The following is a 26,541-nucleotide window of genomic DNA, read 5'->3' on the forward strand; positions in this document are numbered from 1 at the left end:
GCGACAGGCGTGGTGCGATAACGCCGTGTCCGAGCTTAGAGCAACTGTAAGTAGCTACGTTTGAAGAGCTATAAATTATCACTCATTCTTTAAAACTTTTAAGAAGAATTTTTACAATCAGTATTTATTTTTAAAGGAAGGAACATTGCGAGAATAAAATAATGTTTGTTTGCACACTCAGTCTTGCTAAGAAACTGCATTAGAGTTAATTAACTTTGGAAAATCTGGCGGTTGCATTTGTAGCAACTTATTAAAGTTCAATTCAAAATTCAAAAATGTATTCTGTTTTGTAAGTAGGCCGCAAAGGCTCTTTTACAAGTAAATAAAACATTTACAATGACATCATATAACATGTGATATGAAAAATACATAGCAACATTATAAAAGTACCGATGAATGTGCAGCACAATTTTATTTATAAGATGTTACTCGACTGTTAACTTGTATGCATATATAAAAAAATACCTAATTACCAGTGTCTTGGAACACAGAATAAATAATAGTGATACGCACAGAAGGTTATCTGTAGACTCTCTATAACATAAACCCGGTTTAGTTATAAGCGTCATTTTAACATAACTAAAGACCCTTAACGTGGTTATTGTATCTATCACTTTTGGTGCATTTTAGATAGCGATCAACATGTTACTGGGACAAAAAAACTTTCAAAATTTTCGGCAGACGGCTCCAGGGTATGACGTCATTCCTGGGCAGACTGTTTCCTAATAAACCAGAACTTTTGACAAGATACTGAAAGAGGATGCCGGTTTCCAGGTCTGTACTTTTGAACATTTCCAATAAGGTGGGCGACTACTATAAACAGTATAGCTCACCACACCTTGTTTCGGGTGCACCTATAAAACGAGAAGTTATAGCCGCATGTAAAAAAGCATTTCCGAATGGAATCGCATCGAACAGTACGGTGCCAGCGAATCTTATACATTTTTCAGGAAGGTCGGCTGCAGTTAGATTGCATTTCTCCAGAAATTGCATTCTCCTAGGAATTGTTACACGTATTGTCGTACAATGTATGATCACTTTATGCCATGGAAATATAAAATCTGTGACAATGCTAGAGAAAAGGCTGGAATTGAAAATTCTTGGCACCGACATAATAACATATCGTAAGTAATAACTTCGGAAAAAACTTTCGCATTAAGTATTTTTAAAGAATTCCATCCGTCGGTCCCACTTTTACGATTTCAAAAAGTTGAATCCGAGCTGTTCAAGCAGTTAACAATAAATATACTTAATGTAGTTAATATTTCTACTTTCTGGAATAAAAATGTAGAAAATATCGGATATCAGTAAACTAGATACCTACACTAAACTGCATTAAAATAGAAAAAATGTGTTTCAGTCTTCACAAGATGACTAACCTTGTGAAGACTTATTTCAGATTCAATGATCCTTTGTCTATTCAACTCATATTATCTTTCATTTGAGAATTTAAATTTACATCACGTCGACATTGTGATTACTAAATGAGGGAATAAGGTCAGAGGACGCTGGGCCAGGTTATAAAGATAAAACAATTAACAATCAAGTTAGATTCAAATCATTTATTAAAATAAGTGATGTATTAATTTCTTATAAAGAACACATTTCAAGAGCAGTCTGCCGTATCTGTAAAATATTTATACACAATAAAAATAACGAGTACCTATAATTTATTAATGAAACAAATTTGGTTATGTGGACATTTCCTACGCGGGTAAGTTGAAGTCAAATGTACCTATTATTGCCAAGCAAACACAACCGTTCCCCGGAACATCCACCTCGTCACTGGCGGCATACTCATATCCCCTCACTCACAATATAAAACAAAACCAAATATTCATACCAAAAGTTCCCAAGGATATAATGTCTTTGTGAAATTGGGAATGAAGGAATATGAACCGCACCTCCCCCCTAGATACATAAACATGTCAATAGCAACACCACAATAAAATCATGACATTAGTTTCATAGCTCGCCTCTAACACTGTAAGGCCATTCTCTACGTAACACACAACTTCACAACATTAAGAACATCGGAAGTGTAGACATAAATTTTAAAATGTATAAAGCATTTTTTTTGTAAAATGTACTTAGATATCCATAACAAAAAACTAAATTTCATTAACATTTAATGCTCTAGTCAAATCAATTTAATATTTATAATTTTAAAATCTATTTATTACTTATGGAACAGATTTTTTTACAAGATTTTAGTGCCGACCTCTAATATAAATCAATTAGTATTTTCTAAGAAAATGTTGTAAAAAGATGTCATTTCACTGTCGGTCTCTTTTCTTACCAAGTTACCTCGCCGATAAATTCATGAATATCAAAATATATACCAAGTACTTTTTATATGTATTCATTCCTTGCGTTATCATTATCATTGATATCAATTATTTAAAATACAACGCCTTTTGTTTACATCTTATAAAGAACTCTTACGGCTAACTGTACGAGTAGGTAACTATACGGGAATAAGATAAAAAAACTATGTGCTTACACAAATGTTCCGGATTACCTATGAGCTGAAATTGACAAAAATAATTGTGATTTAAATATCACCTACTATACGACTAGTGTTTTGTTCAAGTGAAACAAAAGTTTGCGACTATAAAAATAATTTAAGTAATAAACGTTAGTGCCGTTCATATCAATATAGACTGTATGGCACAGATAGACGTAGAAATCGGTAATTGATTTAATATTCGATATGAAAAATGAAAATTAATTACAAATATACAAGTCGTATCAGGTACATAAAGTTATAATTTAAGGAAACCAACTGGCGTGTGATATAATGGAATGAGTTTGTTTCTGAAGCCAAAATACCGAAGTAAAAAAACTTAAAAGCACTATGCTGTACTTGAGGTACCTCTTAATATTGCGTAAAACTATAACAATTACTTAAGCTCGCTTTTGGATTGCTGCAAGGTAAGAGTTGCATCTTATGGGACCATGGAATAAAAACTAAGCATATGTAGTATTGTTCAATAGGTACTTAAAATAGCACCTAAACCGACTCTTCGTCAAAAATTGCCGGATCATACAACATAATTATGGCTAAAATATATTTCAGGCAAGTTAATTTCAATCAGTAATTGCTTTACTGAGAACTCAATTTATGTACTAACCACTTATTAATAAGAGATATAGTTAATCTCACGAAAAAAAATCGACGTCTCAATTGTAGAGATCGAGAACATTAAGTCGTTTACAATATCACTCTTTAAAATATTATATTACAAGATTGATAGACACATTTTCAACAATGATACTCTCACACTGAAACACTTTGAAAACAACATTGTTTGCGACCCCCGCAGGCGAAGCCCCGACCTGGTCAGGGCATGGTCACGACACAGACTTTGATCAATCCGTGAAGTATTTTATCTCGTTCCAACCTTTTAGGTTGAGAGTTGTGCTATCCATTAGACGATAGTTCGTCTTTGAGCCACTGCGGGACCGGGCGACCCAATCTGACCAGCAGCTTTGACAAAGCCGTGTTATGGGGCGTATAGTATCGCCTTAAGAATTTGGCCGACCTTTCCTCCATGGGCGGATAAACGCGCCCTTTAGATTTGCCGAGACATTTCGTCCGCTCATTGCTTACGGCTTGGCAGAAAAATCCCTTCTTCGGGTCGTACCTGTTGAACATAAAAGATTAATTACTTAATGACGCATCGACTCGAATAGTCACTAAACGAAATTTATTGGGTGTTCTATGAGCCTTGAGCACAATGGAGTAGCTCAGATACGGAGAAATAAAGTAATAACACTCGGCGGCGGTGACATAACTATGTATACTTACCCATAAAATTGTTTTCACTTCAGGGTTCTCAAAGGACTCTCGTATCTGATCGAGGTAAACAACGGGGAGATAGCAGTTAGGGTAGGAGTATGTGCGAGTAGGCACGCTTACGCATAAGGGCTGATTTTGGAGGTCGATATACGCGAGTTTATCCTTCATATCCCGAGAGAGATAACAGTTTCGCTCTAAGAAGAAAAATAAATTCTCAATATACAGGGCAATCAATCCAAATGGGTCAGTATGGAGAAGTCAGAAACTATGAGAGATAGCGAAATCTGTTCTTAGGAACCATAGCGTCGATTTTAGATTTAATAATAATGGCATTTTTTTTTTTTTAAATCTCTCATCCATAACCGGGAATCGAATCTGGTCGAAGTCTCTGTAAACAAAGTTACAGTAAACCGCTTAACCCCGGGTTAGTGGGATGGTGCAAGTGGGTCTAAGTGGTCTATTCAGATAAATGATTCATAATGATGACCGATTCATATTAATGACACCATTTTGAAAATTATTTAAACTGTGGGCATTTCAGTCTAATGTTTACACAAGATTTCATAGCAAAATTTGGTCCTTATACCTACTTTCAGGATCAATTATACAAACAAATACTACACGCGATTACATAAAGAATATTGACCAGGTTCGATTCCCGGTTATGTATGAGTTAAAAAAAAAAGTTTGAATGCCATTATTATTAAATCTAAAATCGACGCCATGATTCCTAAGAACAGATTTCGCTATCTCTCATAGTTTCTGACTTCTCCATACTGACCCATTTGGATTGATCGCCCTGTATACATTTTGTTCGGAAATTGGATTGATCATCTTCAATAGTTTTCTGTTTACGTTCCGTAAATACTTACGGAGCACTTTAAAAAGTGATTGTAAGCATTATTTAGATTCTGGAGCGGCATGCGAGACCCGTCCGGTGCTGTGGTACTCACTTGAGCAGCTTGTTGTAGTCGAGCGCGGGGATCTTGAGAAACTTTTGCAGTGGCATGAGCGCGGCGGCGGGCTCGGCGCGCAGCAGCGACCCGTCGAGCACGTGCAGCTGGTGCGCGCTGTACTCCGCCAGCCAACGCTCCAGGAAATGGCTGTACTTGCCCGGGTTTAGACATCGATTCCTGAGAGAAACATAACATAAGCAATGTACTTTGATGAAATATGTAATATAAATCTGCTTGATATCAAATCATACGGCTCAGAACATGCTTCTAGTTATATAAGTATATTAATTTAAACGTATAGTGGTGTATTGCAGTAGGTAGTGTAATACGAGTATACGACGCGGAGCTCAAAGGGTCAATTAAGGCACTCGGTGGCAACGTATATTACCTATGCCTTCTGCAATACCTGACAGTGAATGAACAACATTTCTGTGTATCAAAAAAATTAAAGTAAAGTATTTAAACTGCTGTGGCGTATAACCTTTAACTAGTTCGAAGTATGCGAGTTATCTCTCAAACGGTGCACTAAGGGGTAAATTCACGATCTACGCGGCCAAAAGTCGATTTATCAAAACAATAAATACCTCTGCGATAACAGCTACCTGCGGTAGAGGACCCTTTAGAGGCTAGATAACAACCCCTCCCACCCTCGTATGCACTTTCTAATTCGTTTCACGTCAGTCGGAATTTGATCGTGTCACTTCGTGTATGTTACTTGTTCTCGGCGCTCTTAGAAAAGCAAAACTTTGACGGTGTGGTTTATTGTTTTTAAGAGATCAAGAGTGAAAAAAATCATGGATTCTGAAACAGCAGGTTAGTAATTTATAAGCAAAAATAAAAATATGCTTTATTTATTTGTTTTTGAGGCTAGGTTAATGCTCTGAAAGAGAGACTGTTTTTGAGCGTCATTTTTCGCAAAAAATAAACTTCACTCGTTAATAAGTAATACAATAGGGTGAGATCGAGCAGAATTGTTAACGACATGTTATAGTCTATTGTTTTGGTTATTATAATTTAAAAAAAGACTTTCCGCATGCTTCCGCCAAATCATAATTTTTATACTTTAAAAATAATCCGCCATTTTACTCAAAAATAAACTTTTTTTTGTATTGAGTTTAATCGACATGTTTATTTGTTTTAGATGTACCAAATACGTCAGAAATGAAGATCGTGACTAGAAAACACATATTTTATCTCTTCAAAAGTAAAAATTTACCTACATTGGAAGAAAAACTGTGTTCCTTAAGAGATCAACCTTTTTCTCATGAAGGCTGCACTAATGAGCAAATAGAATTATTTAAAAGCAATTTTGCTTATTTCAAGTCAGAATTTAAGACTAGATGGAGTAAAGCTCAGTATAAAAAAGACAGATTCATAAAAAACAATAATTCTTGGCTAGAAGGCTCTTTCGCGATTCCCGTTGCTGAAAGTCCGTTGTTTGTAGATATGCCAAAGGCAAACACGAATGATGGAAACACCAGCAGAAGGTTTTTTGATGATCCAAAATTAGCATCAGATATAACTGGAATCAGTTACGAGCTGATATATAGATTAAAAGTAATTTTAGAGACGATATCAAGCTGCCACAAAATTGACTCTGAAAAATACGACAGTTACGCAAAGGAAACAGGAGAACTATATATCAAATTATACGGATGGCATCCCATGACGCCCACGATGCATAAGATACTAGTCCATGGTGCTGTTATTATAAAAAAATGCGTTACTACCCATTGGACAGCTCACTGAAGAAGCTGCAGAAGCGCGTAACAAGCATTTCCGATCTTATCGACTTGTATTCGCAAGGAAGTTTACGAAAGAAAGCTGCAACACGGATATTTTAAATCGCTTACTTTTGAGTTCCGACCCCTTACTGAGCTGCAGGAGAAAAGTAAAAAAAACGAAAGCACAGTACTTTCCCGCCAGAGACGATAGAATTGCTATTGCCTGCCGATCCGAACCCAGAGTGCTCTTCCGGAAGCGAAGAAGAAAACATCATAGCAGAGACTGTAGCTTAATATGGCAACTGGTTTTATTTCAGTAATAAATTATTATACACATTTTACTATATTTTTAATTTTTTCCTCTTTTGTGCAGATGTCGAAATTTTACATATCAGTAGAATTTTGAAAAAAATACCCTATAAATTAAAAAAAAATATCATGAAACAGTTGTTTCAACTTCGTAAAACGTTAAAAAATACAAAAACCCGCAAAAATAATTTTGGCCCCGTAGATCGTGAATTTACCCCTATGTGCGGTGTATTTCTCTAGGATAAAGTTTACACGAATCATTTTCTCGATTCAAACACTAGATTACGTCAATTTCCTCTTTGATGTAAATGTAGGAACCGGCTAGAGTTACCAGGATTAGTTTACAATTGTTTAATATAACGGAAATTCCCATTTGATATATTTATATACCCATTCTTTGTTATAACAGGTCGTTGATAATTCGTTACAAAACGTTTCGGAAATAGCACACTATCTCTAAAATGATGAACGCGAATGAGATTATAACGGGAAAATGTGTGAAGGTTACGAAACGAGACGCTAGCGCTTATTTAATCTCGATTGCGTAATTTGAAACGTTTATTTTATGTAGGTATAGTATCCACCATCCGCAGCTGAACGGTAATCTGGGGGTTTTCAGAAAAAATGGTACCATTTACTTTTTTTCGTACGTAACTTAAAAAATATAAAGCATGTGTTTTAAATCTTGACTGTAATTGTAAAACCATTTTTAGTGCTCCGTGCAAAACTTTGTTCACGGAACACTTATTTTTACCAGTGTGTAATTGCCATAGGTACTATAAATAAATAATGTTCCTTACCTTAAGTCTTTGAGAGGTTTTGGGGCGGAGTCGTTGGCCGTTATGACGTTGTGGAATGTGTAGTTGTTGGCCACCGCGTCGCCGTGTGAGCGGATGTGCTGGTACCATGAGTACGCCCTGCGCAATAATCGTGCCTTAAAGATAATATTCTAAATTGTCAGGTTAGAATTAACCAAAAAGAGAGGTAGAAAAGGTCGCGCTATATCTATGGTAGCTAGTAAAAAACCGGGCAAGTGCGAGTCGGACTCGCGCACGAAGGGTTCCGTACCATAATGCAAAAAAAAAAAAACTAAAAAAAAGCAAAAAAAAAAACGGTCACCCATCCAAGTACTGACCACTCCCGACGTTGCTTAACTTTGGTGAAAAATCACGTTTGTTGTATGGGAGCCCCATTTAAATCTTTATTTTATTCTGTTTTTAGTATTTGTTGTTATAGCGGCAACAGAAATACATCATCTGTGAAAATTTCAACTGTCTAGCTATCACGGTTCGTGAGATACAGCCTGGTGACAGACGGACGGACGGACGGACGGACGGACGGACGGACAGCGAAGTCTTAGTAATAGGGTCCCGTTTTACCCTTTGGGTACGGAACCCTAAAAAGCTCATAATACAAAATGTAAATTCATTGGTACTTCATTGACACAAACAAAGGCATACCAAACCAAGTGCTAAACATGCTACCTGGTAATAATGTGAAACGGCTCTCAACAGATCAGCAGGTAAAGTTTTGAACAAGTTTCCGCGTAATCCGCTTTACGCTTTTTCCATTTTTGTAGAGACGCTCTTCTGAACTATAAAAGCATCGAACAAATGGAAAACACTGCCCGTAATTTCAAGTTAATAATGCATAATGAAAATTCCGAAAGCCTATTGGTAGAGTTGAACTAGAATATAAATTCTGGTAATAACAGCCGATGTTTGGCTAAAATATTTGACTTTCATTTAGTTCATTGCCTAACTAAAATTCAACACAGGCGGCCCTTTAGTTTACTGGAGTAACTACATAATTTGATTGTATTCCGTTGCGAATTTCATTATTTGAACTAAAGAAATTTCAATTAAGATATCTACAATTTGGGGGGGATTACATTTCGCTACTCGGATCCACTTCAATTAAAATTGTTTTTGGCCTGCGAACGACTGATAAAAAGTTATTTCGCTTCTACAAGATTGGAGATAAGACAGAGCTTATAACATTTTGCATTGGCAGCACATTGATTGCCCTCTCTTAAAATAACAGAATTGGGAGAGAAGTTATAAAACTATAAACCCACCACGGTTTTTTTTCGTAAACACCATTTAATAATAGAGCTCTATGGTCTAACCCCCTTATTCATACTTTCAGTTAAATTATGTTTTATCCCTTTCTTACAAATACATAAATCAAAATGACAGATAAAAACAAACGATTCATAGCATAGGAGCGGTACCTCCTAACACAAGTACTTATTGCTATAATTAACAGGAGGTATCCACCACAAATTATTGTATTAAATCCACCTAGATACCAGATAAATAATTTTGATTTTTTTTGTATAGCTAATTCAAGCCAGCAACGCGTTTATGAACAACGCTATAAGTACATAAGTAGGGTAAAGACTAACCGTTTGGAAGGGGATATGAGTATGGCGATGATCTTGGCGTTGGGCAGCAGGGCGTGGGCGCGCCGCGGCGCCTGCTCGCCGTCGAAGTACGTGGCCGACTTCTCGAACGTCATCTGCGTGCCATTGATAATGCTCGGCGGGAAGAAGTTTAAGTACCTGTGACAAATTTGATGATTAGAATAGAGGTACGCAATTTTTTATCGCATTTGGTGGGTTTGGGATGGGTAAATATCCCTTGTGACCAGTGGCTTGCTGTTTTGCAAGCTGTCTGTAAACGGATACTTTAAGCCTATAAGCGCTTCCAAATCCTGTGAGTTTAACATGCGCGATTGCGTGTGGCCAGTATGCAGGTCACCGAAAATTAAGAGCACGCTTTGGAGCTCTGGCAACTACACTAATATCTAGTGATATTTATTATAGCTACCTACATTATAACTTGACCTGCTTCAAACATAAGCAAGATGACATTCCGCTAAACCCTAGGTCTAGTAGACTACATTAACACTCATCAGGCCTCATCACGAGGTCTTTAACACCCCAGCAGGGAATTAAACACATTTCACTTCGAATTTTCATAAACGGTATCCAAACGGCAAATTTACCATAGAGCTTACATAACTAGCGTAACCAAGAAAAACATATTTATATTTTAGGTCATACCGCTAGCGAGGCCGCAAGAGAGCCCCGGTATATGTATAATAATTTTATCTGCAAATTTGCTTAACAACTGATGCTCTGGGCTCCCAGGCGCTAAAGTAATATACACATTTCCGTATATTTTACTTTCACGAACGTTCTAGCCAACTATGTTTGTAACGAAAAAGAAATAAAAATACATTTGTTCTGTCCGTTAACGTGAAGTGCCTGTCAATTCCAATAAATAATATTTTAGTAACGAAATGTTATAGTGTCTAGAACATAGCCATTTTACCTATATTTAAAAATACGTACTGCGCGTTACAAATAATCGTACATAATATTTTTTTCTACTTCAGCACTTTAATTTACTAATTAAATGACTGACAGTGATATCTAAATCAACTACTGGTTGCGGTGGCGAGTGGTGGTCTATAGGATCATAATATTCATAATACAACTGTTTAGCAGTCATCTTATGAATATTCTTACAATATAGTATAACTGTTATATTTTTTTAAAGGCATAGATCTACAAGCCAAATTGTTTTCTCTTGTATAGTTACGAGTACTTCGATTTTATTTATAATTTTAGGTGTCTGCTGATATTATGTAAGGTACATAATATTTTATTATTATGTACGTGCTGCACAAAATACTATTGTAGCGGGCCAGTAACCGTGGCACAGCATACACCACAAGCTAAGGTCATTTCGCAGATCACTTGGTCATTTACATACACTGAAGTAAATTACGTTTGGTCAGCTAACGGATGAGGGACTAAACATAAGCAAACACGGTATATATGCATACAATTGTTATCTGATTGAATCGAGATACAGTAATTTACACTAGAACTCGAGCGTTTCACCTTTACCATGGTAGCTCGATTCCAATTACTGCCAAGAGCACCCAGTAAAGCCGTGCTCTTACAAGAAATGTTATAGCAACAAAGTTATTTATTGTTAACTTAGCATTTGCTTTGTTGTTGCGGCGAGCGCTTTCTGTAACTGGCTATAAAGCAAAGTTAAGAAGACCTATGAATTTCTTTTTTTTAAACCTTTTACCTAAGAGCACATCTAAGTTTCTAGTAAGTATTTGCATTAGGAGGATTTATTCACTACATATTGTGTAAATCCGAATCAATTGAATATACAGGGCAATTATTAAAAAAAAAATGTATTTTGCGTGAGATGTGTTTTTGGTATTGCAAATTGTCGAAATGAAAAAGTCAAAGAATTGCATAGGTATAAATAAATTTGAATCGTTTTGGCATGAGAAGAAATCCAAAATCGTAATGAATATTCCATGAAATAGCTTCGATAATTGGAAAATACGATAAGAGATTACGTTCTGAAATAAGAAAATAGAAAAATAATTACGCTTTTTTTTTCTCATAGAAAAAGCTTACTACTCAATTGACGAATTCATAGAGTCTATGCGTAACGATCATTGATTTGTAGCATTATAGGCATATTAATTTATTATTGTTAATAATATTTTTAAATATAAGAACTGAATGACTTGTAAAATGTACCTAATTATTTTACCAATAAAGATCTGTATCTGATTAAATAAAATAATGCCATCCATCTTATTTTTTATACTTATGTGAAGTGCTGCGTTAATTATCGATAAGTCGATAAAACAGATTGTTCTCTCTCTTTGACAGTTTTTACTATGACAATTCCGCCACTCGGCGCATACAAATAACCTTGCTAGCTCGCTACCTGTTCAGTTCAGCCATTTATATCATCAGACACGTTTGCTTATCAGCGTTGGAACAATTTAGACGGCGACGGCGCCGTAACGTCGTATTGTTGCTCTGAAGACATTGTAATGACGTAAGTGAGGGTCTTTAGTCCTCGCTAATAAGTAATGATAATGACACCCGTGTCAAATAACTACGCGAAAGCCGAGGCCCGAATAATGTTTCCCCTGAATGTTGCCTTATAATTCTTACGACGAATTACCGCCAATTAGGGCTTTTAAGGAAAGGACTAGAAGAGGGTTCCGGTGATGTATCCGTCTTTAACGTGCAAGTTTTAAAAACTGTTAAATTCAAACGACTGGGTTCTAATGATTGGTATTGTAATTCAATAGGACGCCATTGAATTACAATACCAATACCATTATAAATCACAAGTAGACCCTTGGAAATACTTTGCCCCTTTGCATATTATAGCAGTACAAATTAGGTGCTTAGTGTAATAATTATATCCCTTCTGTATAGACGATTAATAATTTAGACAACTCGCCCCAAAAAGGTATACAATAAAATGAGCCTACAGTTAAAATATTTCCAAAACCATTGGAACATATGAAATATATAAATTCCTAACTCGAAACCGATAAATAAACAACAAAACTGACATTAAACCACGTCGGCTGAAAATGTAATATTTGTTAAATCGACATCAGATACATATAGAAATATTTGCTAACCAACAAAGTTGGACCAGGAGGAAAGAAGGTACCAAAAAGTGTCATTAAAAGACGAGATAAACTTAAGAAAACTCACCAGTCTAATCCCTTCATATAATTGTTATTATTGAAGAACTGCAACTCTTCGTAGGTGGTCGTGCTGGGCAGGTTGGGCACGAGCGACGGGTGCATCGCCAGGAAGGTGTAGAGCGCCGTGCTGCCCGTCTTCTGCGGCCCGATCACCAGCACCTTGGGCAGCGTGCCGCACCACTTACTCTTCGACCATATGCGACGGTGGCGGATGTCGTCGCACGGATTCTGGACAGAATGAATGACAAGTTACATAGAAGGAAAATTTATTCGTTTTTATAAATATCACCAATCATAACTCATTGCCTAGTCTCGGTCTGACCGAGAAACTCGGCCTATTTTGGCCGAGAACCGAGACCGATTCTCCGCCGAGAAAGCCGAGACCGAGGCCCACTTGCACCATCCCACTAACCCGGGGTTGAGCGGTATAACCGTTAACCTAGTGACAATTTGTATGGGTAACCATGGCAACTCCTGGTTTAACCGGTTAACCCCGGGTTAGTGGAATGGTGCGATTGGGCCCGAGATCTCGGACCTTAGTCACACGCTTGTTTCCGAACATAATATTGCCGGATAAATTTATGCATGTAGCTTAAGGATGATGTATGGCAGTGTAGGTGGTAATAATATATAAGCTCTATTCAATACATACGTAAATACAACAAACACAAACAAACTTCAAACATTCAAATTCTTCTTTCTCTCTCTGCACCAATTGTAGATGTCTGTTTGGCCCTATGGTTGACTGGTAGAGAATGCCATTTGGCATTAAGTCCGCCATTTGTACATTTTTGTATATACTTTGTGCAATAAAGTTTAAATAAATAAATAAATAAATAACCAAAGCAATTGTATTTCGTAATTTCAATTACTTCAATCCGAATAACATCAAGACAGTAATAACCTAGTAACCTTTGATAAACCAAGCTTGTGAATTTTGAATGAAATTTCAGTAAGAATTAAGGAAAAGGCAAACCATTTCCCGAATAAAGAGTCTTAGCTTTATCGAAATCTACTTACGATATAAATCACTCTCTAACAAATTTCCTTCTTACGCGTGATTATAAATAAGTACTCGTGGATGATTACGTTTGACTTCAATCGAGGTGAATGTTATAGAAATGTTTAGAATTTGCCGGATATTTGGACGGCTTTGGTATTAAAATATGGCTGCCATTTATTATCAAGACATAATTTACGAGTTTTAGCTGTAACATTTTGTAAAGTATTATAAGATATAGCTATTTATGTTTTGCTGTAATTAAACACCTGCCTGTAATTATCATATGAAAGTTATTGTTACCGACACGTTTCATCAACATACTATCTTATTTTTAGAAAAAAAAAATACTGTAGCTTCGCTTTGTTCACAAAAAATAATCACAATTCGTAACTGGTTACCAAACAGGAATTCTTTATACTCTTTATAGTAATATGTTGTATGAACCAATGCGTGAAAGATCTCTAAGAATCTATATCCTTTCTTTTAAAGAGAAATTCTTTAGGACCCAACTACAAGTATTTTACTTTAAAAGAAATTTTACTTTAAATTCCTCTTTAAAAGAAAGGATAGATTCTTATTTCTTAGAGATCTTTCACGCATTGGTTCATACAACATATTACTATTAGGCAATGCAAGTATATAGATCTATGCATATATGACTTGTCTGATCAGACTATGTAGAGATCAAATGACACAAACCTGTGATAACATTTCGGCCAAACTCTCACAAACGCGCGAGCTTTAGGTACCAATGCGGGATGGCTCGCGCCAGGCTTCAAATCAATATTTACTTTTTGTTAACAAATATTTGCGACAGAAAACACGTTTGTTAGAATAAATGTTTGAATACTATCTCTGAAAAACACGAATTTTCATTCGATATCGTTTATGTACAACATAATTTCTCTTCACCTGAAAATTGGATCTACGGACTATGCATCACAAACCAGATAGCACGGGTCTTCTTCTCTTCTTTCCATCCTGTTACCCCCTGCTGGGGTTTAGGGCTCGAATCTTTTTCTTCCACTGACTCCGGTCCTGGGCAGCTTGGGTAGCCTCCTCCCACTCCATCCCCAATACACCCAGCTCTTGCTCCACAGAACGGCGCCAAGTAGATTTAGGGCGACCATGTTTCCGTTTGCCGGGCATCTTCCAGGTCAGGGCCACTTTGGATAGGTGGGTGTCAGGTTTCCTGAGGATATGCCCAACCCAATGCCATTTCCGCGTCTGGATCTCCTTGTGTACGGGTGCTTGTCCGGTTATTCTCCATAAGTGAGCGTTTGTGATCCAGTTAGGCCAAAAGATACGTAGGATTTGCCTTAAGCATTTGTTCACAAACACTTGGAGTTTTGTCATTAGGTCTTTGCGGACAAACCAGGTTTCGCACCCGTACAGTAGCACGGCCTTTACATTCGAGTAGAAGATCCTCACTTTAGTTCTTCTCGTTAGGATAGAGGAGTTCCACACAGGTTTAAGCTGGCTGAATGCAGCTCGGGCTTTGTTTATTCGAGTTTCAATGTCAGCTTCCGTTCCTCCACTCTGGTCGACAATACTGCCCAAATAGCAAAAGCTCGCCACTTGTTCGATCTGGTTTCCCTTAATCAGCAGCGGAGTTGAATCGGTGGTATTCTGGCGCATTTCCTTTGTTTTCTTGTAGTTAATGCGCAATCCTTCCTTTTCAGCCTCCTCTGCTAGATCTTCCGCCTTGTCTTGGAGTTGCTCACGCGTGGTTGCTATAAGACAAAGGTCATCTGCAAAGTCGATATCCTCGAGGTCTTTTTCAGATGTCCAAGGCAAGCCTCTTCGACCTTTGCTGGTAACCCTGCACATCACGTCGTCGAGCACCATCAAAAATAGCAGTGGGGAGAGCAAACAACCCTGTTTGACGCCTGCTGTGACATCTATACTCTCAGTGAGTTTACCCTTGTGGAGCACTCTACACGACGATCCACGATAGCACGGGTAGTGAAAAATACTTATAATCAAATTTATCCCTCGTCTTAAAAATATGAACTATCATGTTTCAGATCCCGGGACACGGATGTATGTTCAATTTCCTCTTCATATTTCAACGATACTTTACATATCTTTCCGGCCAGTAAAATATTAAAACATGCGCCATAAATATTGTTTTTGCAAGGCAAATTTGCTCGGAGTCGAATATGCCACTCCGCTCAAGTATTGATGCGTTTGCGTATAATGTATCAACTTTTGTATTTTTGATTTAATGCAGGTGTATGTAGTAAATTGCTACACCAATTTCGCGATAAAGCAAACACGATAGAGTGCAAAACTGTGTTCAATTATGTGCTACTATTAGAAGAACTGAATTGATTTCAGTTATTTATTTTATCAGGTACATATTCATGTACTTATGGAATAAAGCGAGTTTGCGTATATGAATTATTTGGTGAGCGTTTTTTTATATACTTATGCAACGAAAACATAATATGTCATATAAACATAAATATATTACCCAAGGCAAATTGTTAAGAGCGCTCTTACAAGAAAAGTCGAAATAATGCAAAATTGATGATACTAGTCGACGAAATTCAGGACTTTGCGCTCATTATTAGAAACAATGAGTACTTGTTCCAGTAAAAGCGTCTTCTTATCTTTATAAATATCGTTGTAAATATTAGAAAAAGGACTTATTAAATTAGTAATGATTTTTTTTCTGATGGTCGTTTCCGAAAAACCCCGTGAAGCACTTAATGGCGAGCTCTTATTTGGAAATGTTGAGAATTTTACTCTGCTAAACCTGGCTATTTTGTATTACTAATACCCTGTACTTTAGGCATATCAAACTATATTTTTCCTACATACCTTTGAGAAAGAGAAAATCAAAGTAAAACGAACTCTATTTTCTCTCCGAAACAAGTGTCAATTCCTACGAAAATCTACTTAATATCGAAGTCATTTTCATACTCAAGCAATCTGCAACGTTTGCTTATACTGTTGGTATACATTAGTGTTTATGAAATTCTACTATAATTTTTTGGCAATTTTTTGAAAACTACTCTATATTACCGATGACGCGCGCTGCGCCAGCTCAGTGCCGCGGCAGAGCTTGTAGAGGCAGGACGTGTGTCGGTCGGCTCCGCACATTTTCAACGGCGACGACGAGGTTTTTTATCATTGTGTGCGGCGGGCGCCGTGTAAAACGCTATACTGTGTGCGTGTAAACCGCAACGAGAGACTTTGATCCTAGCACTGTTTTTATAGTATTATAATTTATAATGGTACAGTTTAATAAACTACCGGACAGGATTAAAAATATTTGAAACGACCTGACATTCTATATGTATTTATTTGACTCAAGATAGTACTCAGGGTCTGATGATGGAGCCGGAAGGTGGTCACCGGTACCAATCAACCATGCAACTAAACCACTTCGTGTTTAGGCTCGTTTTATTCATCTCAACAAGATCTTTGACACAAGATAGTACTCAGGGTCTGATGATGGAGCCGGAAGGTGGTCACCGGTACCAATCAACCATGCAACTAAACCACTTCGTGTTTGGGCTCGTTTGATTCGGCTCAACAAGATCTTTGACTTAAGATAGTACTCAGGGTCTGATGATGGAGCCGGAAGGTGGTCACCAGTACCAATCAACAATGCAACTAAACCACTTCGTGTTTAGGCTCGTTTTATTCGTCTCAACAAGATCTTTGACTTAAGATAGTACTCAGGGTCTGATGATGGAGCCGGAAGGTGGTCACCGGTACCAATCAACCATGCAACTAAACCACTTCGTGTTTGGGCTCGTTTGATTCGTCTCAACAAGATCTTTGGCACAAGATAATACTCAGGGTCTGATGATGGAGCCGGAAGGTGGTCACCGGTACCAATCAACCATGCAACTAAACCACTTCGTGTTTAGGCTCGTTTGATTCGTCTCAACAAGATCTTTGACACAAGATAGTACTCAGGGTCTGATGATGGAGCCGGCAGGTGGTCACCGGTACCAATCAACCATGCCACTAAACCATTTCGTGTTTAGGCTTGTTTTATTCGTTTCTATAAGATCTTTGACACAAGATAGTACTCAGGGTCTGATGTTAGAGCCGGAAGGTGGTCACCGGTACCAATCAACCATGCAACTAAACCACTTCGTGTTTAGGCTCATTTGATTCGTCTCAACAAGACCTTGGACACAAGATAGTACTCAGGATCTGATGATGGAGCTGGAAGGTGGCCACGGGTACCAGTCTACCATGTAACTGAACCACTTCGTGTTTGGGCTCGTTTGATTTGTCGCAACAAGATCTTTGACACAAGGTAGTACTGAGGGTCTGATGATGGATCCGGAAGGTGGTGACCGGTACCAATCAACCATGCAACTAAACCACTTCGTGTTTGGCTTCGTTCGATTCGTCGCAACAAGATCTTTGACACAAGTTAGTACTCAGGGTCTGATGATGGAGCTGGACTGTGGCCACGGGTACCAGTCTACCATGTAACTGAACCACTTCGTGTTTGGGCTCGTTTGATTTGTCGCAACAAGATCTTTGACACAAGGCAGTACTGAGGGTCTGATGATGGATCCGGAAGGTGGTCACTGGTACCAATCAACCATGCAACTAAACCATTTCGTGTTTGGCTTCGTTCGATTCGTCGCAACAAGATCTTTGACACAAGTTAGTACTCAGGGTCTGATGATGGAGCTGGACTGTGGCCACGGGTACCAGTCTACCATGTAACTGAACCACTTCGTGTTTGGGCTCGTTTGATTCGTCGCAATAAGATGTTTGACACAAGATACTACTCAGGGTCTGATGATGGAGCTGATGATGATAGACAGGTACCCGTCGCCACCTTCGCGCTCCATCATCAGACCCTGAGTACTACCTTGTGTCAAAGATCTTGTTGAGATGAATAAAACGTGCCTAAACACGAAGTGGTTTAGTTGCATGGTTGATTGGTACCGGTGACCACCTTCCGGCTCCAACATCAGACCCTGAGTATTATCTTGTGTCAAAGATCTTGTTGAAACGAATAAAACGAGCCTAAACACGAAGTGGTTTAGTTGCATGGTTGATTGGTACCGGTGACCACCTTCCAGCTCCATCATCAGACTCTGAGTATCACCTAGTGTCAAAGATCTTGTTGAGACGAATCAAACGATCCTAAACACGATGTGGTTTAGTTGCATGGTTGATTGGTAATGGTACCTTCCAGCTCCATCATCAGACCCTGAGTACTGTCTTGTGTCCAAGATCTTGTTGAGACGAATCAAACGAGCCCAAACACGAAGTTGTTTAGTTACATGATAGACTGGTACCCGTGGCCACCTTCCAGCTCCATCATCAGACCCTGTGTATCTTCAGTGTCAAAGATCTTGTTGAGACGAATCAAACGAGCCTAATCATGTTACTACATGGTTGATTGGTATCCGTGACCACCTTAATCATCATCAGATCCTCAGTACCAGTTCGTTTTTAAACCCTCGTTGATACAAACTTTACAACCTATAGGTACCAAATGCAATGACGAAACATGTAAATAAGCGAGTAGGTACCTATAATTTCTTTCGAGTAATATACCTTCATAAGTACGAGTATGGGGCTATTCATAAATTACGTCGTTTCAAATGGGAGGAGTGGGGGGGGGGGGGGGTCTGGACATCGGATGATGGTAACATGACGTAGGAGGAAACAGATTCATCCGAAGCTTGATTTTTGGATGATTTGAGGGGGGGGGGGGGGGGGGTCAAAAATCGTCAAAAATAGATGACGTAATTTATGAACAGCCCCTATGTACATTTGCACTGCATTAAGTATTTTCGTACTTACCAAATAACAGTTTTAGAACTTTAAAAGTTAAGTACAGTTAGTGTTGTTATGGTTGATTTCAATATGCTTCGCGAAGGATCAAGAATGTTTAATCCATCATTGTAGTGCGAGTGTGGTAGAAGGGATCGGCATACTGAGCTCGCACGGCCTGCCGCAGCGCGTAAAATACCTAAACTCGCTCAACGCCGAAATGTAATAGCGCTCTTAAAGATATTTTTATTATTCCAGTGACCAATTAGAAAGGTCAAGAAGTCTTTTGTCGGAACATATTTGGTACTTAATTTAAAAATAAGTGGCTAAATTCGTCGTTACGAATACCTATGTTTTATGTACTTAGTTCTTATTTAAAACGGGCGTTGTTTAAAATACCTAAGGTAATACGAGAAATCTAATGATTTTATGACAAATATTGGTCCATGTCAAAATTATCAACCAATCAATTGTAAAACAATCGAAAAGTCTAAGATTACACTCGTTCACGGGGTGTAATTACTTAATTAGATAAATATGTCTTCACGCTTGTTCTGCTCTACAAAATAGCTTACTACATTAGATAGTTGTGCGAAAATGTTGGTTCAATACTCTCCAACATTTGCATTTCTAGCGATATAATGAACGCAAACACGGGTTCAGGTATGTAAACTCATACACAACTCGGTCTAACCGCGAGTGTAGGTAATAAATCATAAAAAAGTTTTTTATATATCACCGGCACGCTCCCAAACATCCATCCAAGTTTTTTCGCGATTTTCGAGCCCTCTATCAGCAGCCAGGCGGAAAGGCGGATGAGAGATTAGACTACAGAGTGCGCGCGTAATACATATTGATTCATAACCAGAAACGGTTCCGATACCATCCTGTAATATTTAACGTAGGAATAATCATGTATCGGAGATGTTTGGAATTTTAATAGCTTACATGTTCTAAAGGAAAAATGTTGTGGTTGTACACTTTTGCGAACCGATTTCGTATAGATATGACTTAAATTTAGTTTCAGTTTGTATTTATAATAATATATTCGGAATAGACGTTTTTTGTGTTAAATCGATTGTGTGTTTTAAGAAACTTAACTATAATTAAGTAATTGAATTATGTTTTAGCTTCATCCATTTTATTTGCGTAACAACAATAAAAACAATTGTTTGTAAAATACTTAAACGAGTTTCTACTGAATTGATTATTTATCCTGGCTGTACGTTATAATTGTGGTAAAAGAGCCAGCCACAAATTCATTAAAAGTTGGTCGGATATAAAATACCGTACATAATTCGATCATGGTTGTTGTTGTGCTATTGTAGTTCGTTGTAAATAGACATCAACAGGATTGATGTCATTTAGTTATCTTACGTCTCGCTCGTAATACATGAAGAAAAAGTACGAGTACTTGTTCACCGGTAGTTATTTACTTCCAGAGTGGTACAGAAGTGCAATGGATAAAAATACTCAAAATTTTCAGATTCTTCGTAATTATTATAAAGTGGCCTACAGATATAACGAGTAGGTGCGCAGGCAAAATTACGTTAAAATATCAATTTTTGAATAAAAAGTTCGACGTTTCATTGTTTAGTTCTTTCTAGCTTTAACCACAAAATGAGTCTACTTTAAAGTTCTCAAATTTTCTACGTGAAACTTTTCACAAATTTCTAAATTTTATGTAACAGGAGACGAAATTTTGTATTTCCAAAAGGGGAAACTTCCTTTATTTCTTGTAAATTTTCCGTGAACTTTTCCAGCTTACTAGAATCTTTCCGCAACTTGCGCATATCTGTAAGTGTCAATTGCCACGATATTAAACATTAAACAGTTGTTTCAGACCAAGTTACCGCACAGTTTCCCTCAGAACGGTGAGAGGAAATGAACATGCTGGTTGGGACAATTTATTTACAGGATATTACAGAGCATAGCTGCGGTTGTGGCGACTCCGATATCGTATGCACGCGATAAGACGATGCAATTCCGTTGTGTCAATACCGGGATATTGTATTTGCGATATGACTTCCATTACGGAAGCGTATAGGTTTTTTTTTATCGAGATGTTTGAATACAAAGAAGTTGAGAACATGAACCGGGAAAAGCCAATGCACTTTGGAGCAGCAAATGATAGGTAATCCTTGTGTGGGGCCCGGTTTTATGGACAAATGCGATTTCATTTGCCGCAAGGAAAGGACTTCTATTATTTAGGACGCAATTAGAGCCCGTCCAATTTGTATTTTCATATCAATGTTGAAGTTTCAGGTGACTCTGCCACACTTTGTCTCTGCTGTCACTACAGGCGGACTTTAGAAGGCAACCAGAATTTCATCAAGGGCCGTAGACGTTAGCAACAAAGCAAAGTGTAATCTGCACACATATCACATCTAGGTCCAACAGACTGAAATATGTAGGTAGTCTGTAGGTAGTATGGTTTCTGTACCAACGTGAATTTACGACTAAGAACTTGCCCCCCGCAACGGTTCAAGCTCGTTGGTCAAACAGACTTTGTGAGCCCAATGTATTTTCTGTTTTAACAGGAATTTGACAATATAACTTACCCCAACAACGGACTGAGCTCGTCGGACCTGAGTTGGAAGTACGTTTCGGCGAACCGATCTGACATTAGTCCAACGTACTTTAACCCCTGGAGCGCCCCAGAATTACCGTAGTATGGAACTCCTATACTAGTTACCAGCACACGTGTCTGTGTAGGGCGCTCCACGGGTTAATGTGCATAATTTGTATCCTGTAGGTATTAACATGAACTTGACAGACTAACTTACCCCCCACAACGGGCTGAGCTCGTCCGGCCTTAGTTGGAAGTACGTTTCAGCGAGGGCGAGCGGCGGCGCCGAAGCCAATCTCACGTTGGTCCAACAGCGCAGGAACTTCACCACGGATTCGAACGTGTAGAGCGCGAGCCGGTCGTTCCCGTAGTTGGACATGTGCGTCATGAATATGTTTATCTGTTGACAAATGTATAATTTACAATTCAAATTACGCACATAAGGGTTTTATCACAACAATGTGTAGATCTTCGATCTGGTACGGAAAAAGAGATAAATTAGAAGTGAGGAAACTGTTTTTAAGTACTAACAACAGTAACAACACATTTAAGTGACCATGGATAGAAAGAACCTACGTTATTGTACTTAGGTTAAGTTAACGTATGACGACTATACGTTAAGTTAACCGTGTTGGTGAATTGATAGGTTTTTGAGTTGAAAGTAATTAAAAACTTAGATGTCCGATCTTGTTGAGCACCCACCGGTGACGCCATTTTGAATAAAGTATAGAAGTCAAAGATAGTTTGAACACTTTGAACATAACTTAAGAATTTATCATCGTGACTAATGTGCATAAATGGTTGACTGAAAGCATTCATGAAAATGGATTTAGATTAGACACCTCGTAATTAGATTCAATCTACTTTTGCCACTAATTCAGCACATAATCCCATCCCACTCATAAGCCTAACTAATACAGATAACTACCTAGGTATTATGCGCATTTAGACAGTGGGGGAATAATATAACCTTTCACTTAATTTGTCTGTATTGACATTACGTGTACGTGACACACGCGTCAGCCTAATCGAAAGAGAGCGACAGCGAATAGTGAGCTATTCCCACAAGAGCTTGGTGTACTATCCAGTGTGTAGTTATTTGTTACCTATTTATAATATTAGGCTTTTCACATCGATGCACGTTATGTGTGGTCGAAACATCTATTAGTAAAATTAACATAGAAATAAATGTTGTTTCAAACAAACATAGCTCAAAGTTCGCAAAGGACCGTTGGAAGTGACCCAAAGAATAATTGATAAGCGCCCAAATTGCTACATACATCAATCATCAACGTATGAAAGTTATTCATGAATGTGACAGTAATATGGACATAAACATATGTCACCGGTCAAAATAAAGATAACAGTTGTTATGTTACACATGTCAATGCGATAATAATAATGTTTACGCGACCGCCGTTACGAGGTCGGCAGTAAAATCAGAATGGCTCGTATCGTACTGCTACTTATATTGACATCTGGTAACGTCTCATTCATGCAATACGCTTAAAAATTGCTGAATAATTTACTACGGTCTCCTTGAATGAGGACTAAAAGTAATGATCTAATTTTAAGAAAGAAGTCACATAGTGTGTTCTTAAAATTAGATCTTATTTATTTGTTTTTAGGGTTCCGTACCCAAAGGGTAAAACGGGACCCTATTACTAAGACTTCGCTGTCCGTCCGTCCGTCCGTCCGTCCGTCCGTCCGTCCGTCCGTCTGTCACCAGGCTGTATCTCACGAACCGTGATAGCTAGACAGTTGAAATTTTCACAGATGATGTATTTCTGTTGCCGCTATAACAACAAATACTAAAAACAGAATAAATTAAAGTGTTAAATGGGGCTCCCATACAACAACCGTGATTTTTGACCAAAGTTAAGCAACGTCGGGAGTGGTCAGTACTTGGATGGGTGACCGTTTTTTTTTTGCTTTTTTTTTGTTTTTTTTTATATGGTACGGAACCCTTCGTGCGCGAGTCCGACTCGCACTTGCCCGATTTTTAATAAATATATATAACCACTTAGAACAATAAACACGTGTATTATCGATTTGCTCGCTCATGCTGAATTGAATACCTATACTAGTCGCTTTATAAATTGATTCAATTCGAATTCAATTCAAACAACTTGCGATTATCAGTGTTAGCGATATTATACATTTGAATAAACGCGCTCGCTCAACCGATGCCTATATTCACATAATTCACCTTCAATCGTTTCATAATTTGTATAAAAGACAAATGAGGGATTATATTCTCAGCAATGTCTACAAAAGGTAATAAATACATACAACATACATACTGCTAAACTCAAAGTAATCCTGGTTTACTGATTGCTTTCCAAAACACTTTCAGAAACTAAAAGTCTAACTTCGGATCGGATGATTTTTTCTCCAAGTTTAACGTAGTTTTGCCTTGGCCTCATAGGGGTATTATGTATACCTAGAGATCGATTAAAAACTGCCACGAAGGGAATGTACTAAACGAACTGTGTCTAGCATTGTTTAATGTATATCAAACTGCATGCATGACGCATGTGAAATAAAGCATACTCTGTCATATCAAACTGTACCTACCTACATATACCTCAGTTATATACCTCTAGTGTGTGACTGACAGATGGTTTTATTGAGCGGCGTGTTTTAATAGGTATATAGTGCAGCGGGACAATTTCGACTGCGGGGTAATTTCAACTAATCGAAATATCTTCCATGTTTCACATTATTAACTAAAGTCACACACAACACATCTTTTTCGCTATCTGGACATTTATGGCACTCTACTATGTAAAACATGGAAGATATTTGGATTAGTTGAAATTACCCCGCAGTCGAAATTGTCCCACTGCACCTTACTCTTGTTGGTGTAGCGTGCCTCTTATAGGTTTAGTCTAGGTTTCTAGTTCCGTTTCTTGACTTCCTTGTGCGATTATTACTTAAACTTTTAATTACTTAGGTACGTTATGTACGAGTAATATACACAGATTATGTTAAGTACCAGTTGCTCATTTACCTAATCCAATAATTACAGCATACATGGTAACCACCTGGACTTAATTCGCTAATAAAAGCATGGAAAGGTAATTTTTTTTTTTATTGAAATTTATGTACAATAATTTAATCGGCATACATTTTTAAATAAGCTTCCAGGCAGAATTTACGATATTGATTAACATCGGAACGCAATATTTCACGTACCGGAATCAAGGATATTTCTTAATTAAATTATAGGCACTCACCAACAAGAAACCAAACCTAAAAACGGTACTTTATGTTTTTAATATAAAAATACTTATGTCAGACTAAACCAGTTTTTACTCAGATCTTATTAACAGCAGAACTTTTTATGGAAGATCCAAAATTATAAAGCCTTCTTTGTAAGACTATTTACTAGAAACTTAAAGTGCACCGTGAAAAGGAGCTACTTTGAACTCTGTCTAGGTTCCACTTTGATTAAAACTTCATTTCGTATAAAAGTAGCCCATATTTTTGATATTTTAGCCGCAGAACGTCTCAGCGGTGAGCGGTAGGGTTATTTAGTTGCAAGACAACACTTTTAGCTTGTGGATCCTGACTGGTAATAAAATATTAATTAAAATATACAAGTAAATATATCAATGTTTTGAGCTGTATTCATCGGTGAGATAACTTCTATCCGAATAACTTTAAGGTGAGACAACTTTAAGTAACGCAAATACTTATACAGTCTGTAATTTAAATAGCTGACCAGAAACATCTAAATTTCATTTTTTTATTGTAAATCGAAACGGGGTGTTATTGACCCTATGCGGGTTTGCTTCGATCATCACCAAGGCTCATTAAATGATAAAAGAGGCTGGCCGCCCAGGCACTCATACTTGGGGCACAATTCGAAGTTTTTTCCTGATAGCGCGTGAAATCATCAGTTTAGTGACATTTTAATAACAAAACTTCCTTGAGACACAGACATATTAAATATATCAAGAACGGGTCACTCAAGTATTTTAAGTCGAAAAACGTCCTCCTCCAAAGCCCTGAAAGCTCTTGATGACACTACTCGGTACGGAGTGAAACATGTCGAGTGTTTTTTGACTTAAAATACGTGAGTGACCCGTTCTTAATATATTTAATAGTTTAGTGACATAGCTGTTGTGATATAAATAAATCCATGACTACGGGACCTAATAAAATAATGACTATTCGTCGGTAAGTTCATCACTCATAAAATGATCTTTATAGACTCGAGCCCCGGTAGTTAGTTCCAGAAACGATTATATCTCACAAGGACGACATCCTCATTACGCACCTAGTACGTGCTCTCGCAACATTTATTAACGGTTTAACGACAATGTCGGAAAATCACTCGATGTGGATGGTTTCTTACAAGCTTTGTTTAGTTTCTCTTGTCCCGTTGTCTGTATGTTTGTAATCAAATCTTACAACCTAAATTAGACTCAATTCACATTGTTCGATTGGGCTTAAACTTCACATACTTATGTAAGGTGGGTGATAAGTAAGTCAATATTATTTTCACCACACCAGCTCGGAAAGGCTTACTTTGCACTTCAAAAACGGATAGCAAAGTACTTTGCTATCCGTAATTCACATGTGAGGCAAAGTAATCAAATGCAAATTTTGAGTTGTTTTCTTATGTTTGCTGGTAGAATTGACTTTTAAGAGTTTTAAGCCCTCGTATCGGCATATTTATCGCATCGGCGAGCGCGGATCCGCGTACGAGGAAAATATTAGAAAAAAATAATCACGGCACACGACAGGTTAAATGATGATTTTGGATGATAAATATTTAATAACATTCATTTGAATTTGATTTTGTTTGATATTTTACATTTAATATCGCTTCGGGTTGGTGTGGTGAA

The 26,541-nt window shown here is 37.6% G+C and overlaps 1 protein-coding gene across 2 annotated transcripts in view; it reads right to left on the bottom strand.

The window, feature by feature from the left end:
* Positions 1-1,549: 1,549 nt before the first annotated feature.
* The window catches only part of LOC134793634 (bifunctional heparan sulfate N-deacetylase/N-sulfotransferase), a 168,421-nt gene continuing 143,429 nt past the window's right edge, over positions 1,550-26,541 (bottom strand). For both annotated transcript variants that reach the window (XM_063765264.1, XM_063765265.1), the window contains exons 10-15: positions 21,903-22,085; positions 12,355-12,575; positions 9,199-9,354; positions 7,592-7,708; positions 4,756-4,935; positions 1,550-3,647 (exon numbers count right to left, since the gene is read on the bottom strand). In XM_063765264.1, coding sequence (XP_063621334.1) covers positions 3,425-3,647; positions 4,756-4,935; positions 7,592-7,708; positions 9,199-9,354; positions 12,355-12,575; positions 21,903-22,085 — 1,080 coding nt within the window. In that variant the 3' untranslated portion in view covers positions 1,550-3,424. The remainder of the gene's footprint in view (positions 3,648-4,755; positions 4,936-7,591; positions 7,709-9,198; positions 9,355-12,354; positions 12,576-21,902; positions 22,086-26,541) is intronic.

The sequence above is a fragment of the Cydia splendana genome, chromosome 9 (assembly GCF_910591565.1).
Source record: "Cydia splendana chromosome 9, ilCydSple1.2, whole genome shotgun sequence".
Taxonomy (NCBI): Eukaryota; Metazoa; Arthropoda; class Insecta; order Lepidoptera; family Tortricidae; genus Cydia; species Cydia splendana.